The 8,915-nt window shown below is 35.5% G+C and overlaps 1 protein-coding gene across 2 annotated transcripts in view; it reads right to left on the reverse strand.

The window, feature by feature from the left end:
* LOC123562446 (general vesicular transport factor p115-like) overlaps positions 1–6,650 on the reverse strand; it is a 38,770-nt gene extending 32,120 nt beyond the window's left edge. The window contains exons 1-4 of one of the 2 annotated variants that reach the window (XM_053537496.1): positions 6,555–6,650; positions 1,319–1,405; positions 852–990; positions 448–551 (exon numbers count right to left, since the gene is read on the reverse strand). In XM_053537496.1, coding sequence (XP_053393471.1) covers positions 448–551; positions 852–990; positions 1,319–1,405; positions 6,555–6,638 — 414 coding nt within the window. In that variant the 5' untranslated portion in view covers positions 6,639–6,650. The remainder of the gene's footprint in view (positions 1–447; positions 552–851; positions 991–1,318; positions 1,406–6,554) is intronic. The other variant, XM_053537495.1, reaches the window with a different exon arrangement.
* Positions 6,651–8,915: the final 2,265 nt, after the last annotated feature.

Consider the following 8,915-nt stretch of genomic DNA (forward strand, 5'->3'; position numbering starts at 1 on the left):
TATTCTTCAATCGCAAACCATCCTTTTAGTCAATATTCAAAAATCAACATCAAACAAGAAGCTGCGTTCAATAAACGCTTGATGCCCCCGGTGGCATCCTTATCGATACAAAGCAACCCAAGTCCAAAACGAGGTCAAGTTCAAGGTCAAACTGAGGTCAGGTGATGTCTGAAGATGAGGAATGGTCACAGGTTACATCTGCATTAGTACCAAGTCATTCTAGTAAGGGGTATTGATGCTAGACGAAACAGTCCCATTTGGTTAACCTCAAATGGACGGATGGATGGACGAACAAACGGACAGGATAATCACTATATGCCTCCCGCAACAGTAGATGGCGGGGGCATAAAAATATGTTCACTGCAAATGGAGACCATCAAGTTCTTCAACAAAGAAACACTACATGAATCAGATCTTTTTTTTTTTTACAAAAAAATTATATATCACCTCTAACAAAGAGAGTAGAAGTCCAACATTATCAGGTTTCTTTATAAAGATTTCTGTGAACTGTGCACCAAGATCATCTGGTCCATAGTCATGTACTTCCTCCTCTGTAAGTCAACAAAATACTTATCAAAATATAAATCTGCAACAAGCTTTTGTAGTATCTTCGTACATGTGAAATAAGTATGTAATCTGCTGTCAAGCCCTGTGACATATATCACTGTTCTGAAAAGGACATATTCTGCATATAGCAAATTGATCCTCTTTATATTACTGTCAGAAATTGTCTTTAATTGATCATCCATACATGCATTTCACTCATTAATGCTTGAAAAGTTTAAACACAAAAAATTCCTAGACATTCTGAAACAGGCTATGTGTACAAGAAGCAGAGCATATTATCTTACCATCATCTGTAGGTTCATTAGACATGACATTACAAAGTGCATCCAATGCATATCCTGTTATCTCAGAGTCTGACCTGTCTGTTTCCAACACATGAAGGAGTGTCTCCATCGCCTGTGTTCCAACTTCAAGCCTGAATTTCTGTCAAAAAGGAAAGTACTTCTTACCAGCTGCTTCTTACTTGAAACTGGGCAATATTTCTGCTGCTTGTTAAATTAACAGCTGAAAACCGATTTAGACTGACAGACAAAAAGGGAACTTCGAAAAAGTATTCTCTTCATTTTCCTGGGAAAAAAATATGGTCTTATAAATGAGGCTAGTTCAGTATCTCCCATTTTCTCACTAGCAAACATCAAGTAAGGTTGTCTGAATGAATACTTCTTTAAGATTTCACAGCATACAAGCTTATTACAAAACAAAATGACAATTCAAAAACATTTAAAATGAGAAGATTATGATCAACCCTTACCCGTGACAATGCCTTGATGGCCCTGACAGCATCTCTACGATCTTCAAGGAGTGTGGATGAAGATGCCCTATCAACAAGTCTCTCAACCTGGATTTAAAATACAACTACTCTAAGCTCATATGTCTTTATAACATACATCAAAGTCACAGAATGAGACAAGAGCTCGTCGAACACGAAATGCCCCCCTTGATGCATTCAGTAATTGCACAAGGAACAGAAATTATATGCTCACTGTAAACAAAATTTCTACCATTCTGGTTTAATCTGACCTTGACCTTAAACTTATTAACCTAACAAGAGATTACAGAGTGATCTTGATGCCATCCACTGAGCCATTTTTTAATGTTCCAAATTTCAAGACTACCTCAAGGTCAAAATCAAGGTCAAATTTCATTTCGGTACAAAACAATGTGTATGTGGTCCAATTTTGAAAGCTGTGGCTTGAGAAATGTGAAAGTAGGTCACTAGATCAATTTCAAGGTCAAAGTTCATTTTGGTAACAGAACTATGCATGTGCTTCAAATTTGAAGGCTGTAGCTTGAGAAATGTGAAAGTAGGTAATAGGTAAAAAATAATGTCAAATTTCAATTCAGAACACAAAAATATGTGTGCGGTCCAAATTTGAAGCCTGTAGCTTCAGAAATAGGCCGTTTACAGGCCTATTTTGGTCTCAGACAATAAATTTCTTTCGAATCATGCTGTTTTCTCCAAAGGTTGAATTTCTGTCAGGTTTTTGACACCCTTTGCCAAATCACAGGACTAGGCAGATGATCTAATCTAGCAAATTTCACAGCATGTACTTTTTACGTCGCATTCTACTTTCGTTTTTTCGCATGCCCAAAACACTAGAAAAATAAAACTTTCCATGTGGATTTGTCATCTTAAATCTTACTAACAACGAAGAACAATGGATTTAATCAGCGATATATGTCAAAAGTCATTGATTACATGTAGATTTGACGAACTGCCTATGCTCTTAACGTAAATCAATTGTGAAGGTGATGATTGACAAAATAAACTTGCTCATTGACAGTTGTTCAATAAAACTTCTTGCTTATTAATTATCAGCTGTTACTTGTCTCAGAAAATGCAAGCCAACACTTCATGAGAGTAACAGAATAAGAATGTTTGAAAGTATGAATCATCAGTGTCATCTTTGAACAAAAGAAACGAGAGTTCTTTCACAACATGGTAAGCATTATCTAAAGAATAATAGAAAATATCTACCATGAGATATGAAAGATTCTCAAATGCAATGTGAAATTAGTATGTAAAATGATGCCTTCAAGCATACTTGGACGAATGCTCTTTCAATGCCAAACCGCACGTTAAAAGTGCCCTTTTTCAAGGGAAGCACCATGCCCCTTTTAGAGTCTGCTGGAAACACTATTAACGCTATGATTGGTTGAAGTTTCACAGGCGAGTAGACAGAGTTAACCATGGATTATTGATAATCTACATCTATTGTATTATGCTGTTTACATTTAAGTAAACAGATAACAACAGTGTGAAAAACTATGGGATTCAGATTTCGCCCGGTGGCGATAATATTAGGCAAAGTGGCCGACTTTACAGTGACGATGTAGGATGATCCTTGATGTCATTGAAAAAAATGTCTTTTGCCAACTGAACCAACGTATTAATTAACGTTAGATTTTGGCGCCATTGGCAACTGACAGCACGACCCATGTCACATAACATTTGATTAGGCTATTTGGCATGTCCCACTTGTGAATGAAATTGATTTGCATGCAACTAGCACAACTGAAACAACAACACATTGGGAGAAATTGGTGTACTGTAGTTCTGGCTACCATATTTTTATTTTCTGATGGTCGCATCAATAAAGTGATGGCGAAACCCCATTTGGTTAACTAACCAGTATCAAACCGCAGCATCTCGCACAGTCTCCCATGAGAAGCTGATGAAGTCATACAACAGTTCAGAGCACATGGTTATTTTTGAAAATCAAGATCAAAATTATACCTATTTTATAATTGAATTTAATCATAAACATAACCATTTTCGATAAAATTATTAAAAACATACTTTAGAATGTTTAACATGTTTAAGTTCTCAGAAAAGGTCATTAAATAACGATTCTATACTGCCTATTGGTTTTCAAAATGAAGAGTACTCTATCAGGTGACAACTGCAATGGCGGACAAAATATTGCAGACAGGGGTACCAATTTGAAACTTATGTGTATAACTTGTGTTAAAATTATGTTGCATGGGTTATTTTATGCCAGATCAAAAGAAAAATGGATTCGAAATATTTTAAATTGAAAGGTGAGTCCATTGTATTTCATTTGATGAAAATACAGCGGGACAGACTTCTGGCACGATTCCTGGTTAGGTTTCAGTATGGGATTCATTCCAGCTCAGAGATTCACAACAACATATAAACATCTCTGAGCTGAATTTTTTTAGCTAGGTGTACTGGGCAAAAGCAGTGAACACAACCGAGCCCACCTACTCTTTATGGTTTCATGACTCTGGTGAAAAATATGATAATGCAAATCAATTCATTACACATGTTACAGTTTTCATAGCATTGGGGACAGGCTTGCATCTGGTTACCTTAAGTGTAGAATGCTTGGTAGATTTCCAAATGCTGTTCATCTAGACAGCTGAGGCTATCCGCATGACGGTCGTGCCGATAATTTTCCTTATCCACACGACCGTCGTGTTGATTATGTTCGTTATTTGCACAACGGTCATGCCAATTATTTTCGTTATTCGCACAACGATCTGTTGACATAACTGGAAAGTCATATCGATTATTTTTGTTACTGATACAACTAAACATAATGTATACATATGTGAAATTTAATTAATCTTTTTTGAGGTTTTCCCTTTTTTCCTTGGAGATTTTTTTTTCAACTTTCTAACAAAAAGTTGCAAAGCTACCATTTTTATGCTTTAAACATGGTCAGTGATGTTAGAAATCCATGTACTGACACTCTAAAGATATAACCCCCTTATTTGTATTCATTTTTGACACAAAAATAATTTCCGAAAAGTCTCACTTAAAAATATCCAATCTAGATTTACCTACCCTAATTTTTTAAGCATGTTACCGGAAACAATTTTTAAAAGCCTTTTCAGATCTCCATAAAGTATAATTTTAGCATGCACCTACCCGCATTATGTTGAATCACTTACGCACAATTTACTGAATTAAAAACATAATATGACAAGTAAAATAAAGGCATGCTAACTATGATCAATTATGCAAGAATATGTGTTCTTCGCATTCTTTTGATTTATTTGCAATGGATGATTTATTTAATTATTTTTACTAATAATGGTTGTTTTAATATCCAGTCAAAGTCTATTGATATGAATATGATATCTAAAACAATGAATGTGATGCTATTGCAGCTAGTATTTTTAACTGAGATATACCTTACGCCAAAATTAGAAATGCTACCGAAACACCAGTCGTGCGGATAGGAATACTAATCGGCACGACCGTCAAGCGGATAAGAAAAATAACTGGCACGACGGTCGTGCCGATAGACACTTCCCATCTAGACACAGTTAAAACATTTGTTTGCCATTTTACCAAGTTCACTGATAATATTCATGATTGTGTTGAGTGACAGAATAATAAACTACGGGCTTGTAGGCGGAAATTTTACATGCCAGTACTGTTATTGACGATAAGACTTTCAAGAAATCACAACAAGAGCTGTCTGATGACAGCGCGCTCGACTATTCGAAGAACTGATTGAAGAATGGGGTCAAAATATTTCCACGGATATTCAGACAAAAGAAATAAATAGATTAGACAAACAATGTTCCTGTATTACTTTGATTTCGATAAGTCTTGCACTAAATGGCAATATATGAGCCAATTTCAAAGTCCAAAAAGGGCCATAATTCAGCCAAAATAGTTATGTACTCTTGCCTACAGATGGAAATCATAATGATAAACAAGTGTTCAAAGTTTAAAAGCCATATGTCAAATAGTTTTGACAAAACATGGACTTGTATGTAAACAGAACCAATTTCAAAGTCCAAAAAGGGCCATAACTCAGCCAAAATAGATTACAGAGTTATGTTCTCTTTCCTACAGATAGAAACTATTATACTAAACAAGTGATAAAAGTTTAAAAGCCATATGTCAAACACTTCACAAAAAATATGAACTGGTACGTAAAAATTAACCAAGATTTCTAAGTCAAAAGGGGCCATAATTCAGCCAAAATCTTTGATGGAGTTATGTGCTCTTGCGTATAACTGGACATGGTGATGGTAAACAGGTGTTGAAAGTTTCAAAGCTTTTTCTCAAAAGACTTTGTCAAAATATGAACTGGTACGAAATATTAACCCAGATTTCTAAGTCAAAAAGGGCCATAATTCAGCCAAAATCCTTGATGGAGTTATGTGCTCTTGCGTATAACTGGACATGGTGATGGTAAACAAGTGTTGAAAGTTTCAAAGCTTTATCTCAAAAGACTTTGTCTAAATATGAACTGGTACGAAAAACTTAACCAAGATTTCTAAGTCGAAAGGGGCCATAATTCAGCCAAAATCCCTGATGGAGTTACGTACTCTTGCCTATAACTGGCCATGGTGATGGTAAACAAGTGTTGAAAGTTTCAAAGCTTTATCTCAAAAGACTTTGTCTAAATATGAACTGGTACGAAAAACTTAACCAAGATTTCTAAGTTGAAAGGGGCCATAATTCAGCCAAAATTCCTGATGGAGTTATGTACCCTTGCCTATAACTGGCTATGGTGATGGTAAACAAGTGTTGAAAGTTTCAAAGCTTTATCTTAAAAGACTTTGTCAAAATATGAACTGGTACGAAAAATTTAACCATGATTTCTAAGTCAAAAGGGGCCATAATTCAGCCAAAATCCTTGATGGAGTTATGTGCTCTTGCCTATAACTGGCCATGATGATGGTAAACAAGTGTTGAAAGTTTCAAAGCTTTATCTCAAAAGACTTTGTCAAAATGTGGACTGGTACGAAAAACTTAACCAAGGTGTGACGCCGACGCCGACGCCGTGGTGAGTAGGATAGCTCTACTTATTCTTCGATAGTCGAGCTAAAAATAACAATATTCCCTACCCCACCCACCGTTTACGTACACGTAAACATCTCACTTGCAACCGGCTTCGGATTTTGACCTAAGTATCATCGCATATGACTTCAAAATTTATTCAAATATGGAATATCGTGAATGAATATTGTTTTCGTCCTTTTATTGTCACAAAACCTACCGTCTCCGCGCCAGTGGGCTGCCCTTCTCCAGGCTGTGTGCCCAAATATTTACGGAAGTAATCCATTTTGGATCTGTAACGCATGCGCAGCGACGTGGCAATATGCCGGAAGGTCTTTTTTTTTACCCAAAGACTTCCCAAAAACACCAATATACCCCTGTCTTGTGTTAGTGTAATCACTTTAAATACAGTTAAAGAAGAAAATATTTAAAAGAGTACTATTATTTAAATCCAAATGCTGTCAAATTTTCACAGAGCTCTATTGAACAGTGGCGACAAAGTAGTACTATAAAACTTTAAATCTTTTGTACATGCTAAATTATCAACTATCAGCAATGGAAGTAATAATATTAGGCCTATCTGTGAAGAATCAGTAAAGCTACTAGGAATTGATTTAGATTACAGCCTAAATTTCGACCACCAGATAAAAAAAATGTACCAGAAAGCCGCTAATCAACTAAATGTAATACTCGGACTTTAAGCAAATTTTTAAACTTTGCATGCAAATTACTAATATATAAAAATCTTTTGTAAAACTAATACAGATAATTCAGTGAAACTACAACAGAGCCTTGAGGATTGTCTATAATGATTTCGAGTCCTCGTAGAGCCCCAGGTGCTTGAAGCTCTATCATAGTATATTAGGTGGGTGGGATATGGTAATGCATATATTTAATTGAGAATGTTTCTCATTGCAGAGTTGGTGCAGCCGTTCTGCGCCTGCGCGGAATTATTATCCATTGGAGCACACGGCAAAATTACTCATTTTTTTGCATGTCCGCACGCATTTAGAGTATCAAATGCATAATATACTGACTAGAGGTTAGGGTTAGTATCACCATGGTTACAAAATATATACATTTAAGATATTTTCTTTCAAATTTAGTTAATCCGGTATATACCGGAGTCTGTAATATATCACAGGTGCACCAACTCTGTATTTAGTCACAGCCATTTATTGATAGAGCTTCAAGCGCCTGTGATACAAGATTATAAGATTCTTTCACTGGTTATAGGTGCATATGGGAATTTCCGGCCTCGAGGGTAACTGTTTAGGCGGTAACGAGGTTCCTACCGAGTTACCGCCTAAACAGTTACCAGAGAGCCGGATATTTCCATATGCACCTATAACCAGTGACAGAATCTTTTTCTTGCATACCGATATCAAGATATAATAATAAAAATAAAGTCAGTCAAACGGCTTTCTTTTTAGAACTATTTCTTATAGCAGCGTATTTAAACAAAGCGCGGGAAACCAACGTCCGTAAACAGGAAATACGTCATGACGTTTCAAAGACATATAACAATGTTTAGTTCCGGTTTTGTTTTATCAATTGCAGCGTAACGTTATGAATTTTTGATAAAATAACGTGTTTTGAATTGAGAAATATACTATCAGGAAAAAGAGGAACTGTCAAGGTATTGGGTTTTTATTCCGTTTTTCGAAATAAAGTATAAATAACTACATAAATCTTCTACATATATGTAGTTCGTAATACGTCATTTAAAGCACGAGAGCCATCTTACACCCTGGGGTGTAAGATGGACTTTTCCAGCACCGGTAAAAATACCGGAAATCCCCGTCTGGTATGCAAGAAACAAGAATCTTTATTTTGGGTTGTTTTTTCTTAAGGAGGTAGGTTACCTTGTTACAAGGGTAAATTCAAGTTAGTTGAACCGCAGCATTCTTTTGTATTTCGTGTAATATGAAGTTTTAACTGCTACAATCTCAATTTCGTTTGTCTCTGTCCCTTCAAGTTAAATGTTTATCCAGGTTTGAAGAACATGACCCTCCAAAGGTATTTCATATTGAAAGAAGAAGGAAAATACGGATATTTAACACTTTTCAGTGTATTTTAGTTTCATCGATATCCGTAGAAGTCTGCATAATTGATAATTTTACTAATATGCACGTTAGCTTTCTAATATATGCTTAAAATGTATATGTCGCGGGGCTCGTGTTTCCGTGGCAACGCATTTTCTCTCATTTTTAAACAACTATGTATAAAAATAGGGGTTTTCGACGGCCTCAGTGCCATTCTGTTAATGACCAACATGGAATATTTGGGTAATATTATTAGCAAAATACTAAGCACTTTACATGGTACCCTATTTTTCTTAAAGTTTAAAGTAACCATGGCAACAGAGATGTTCAAATAGCTTATATCTTGCTTTTTGTCCTAATTTTTTATAAAAAGTATTGAATAAGATTATCTTTCTACTTGATGTAGCTTTAAAACATATTATTTCTAACGTAAGTTATATTTTAGTGTTATTTGCATTTATTCAAACAAATTTCACAGCTTAGAATACTTACAGCAGTACCCCTCGTCTGGAATTTTTCATGGAAAAATCGTTCAG

Source organism: Mercenaria mercenaria, chromosome 2, assembly GCF_021730395.1.
Source record: "Mercenaria mercenaria strain notata chromosome 2, MADL_Memer_1, whole genome shotgun sequence".
In the NCBI taxonomy this organism is placed as follows: domain Eukaryota; kingdom Metazoa; phylum Mollusca; class Bivalvia; order Venerida; family Veneridae; genus Mercenaria; species Mercenaria mercenaria.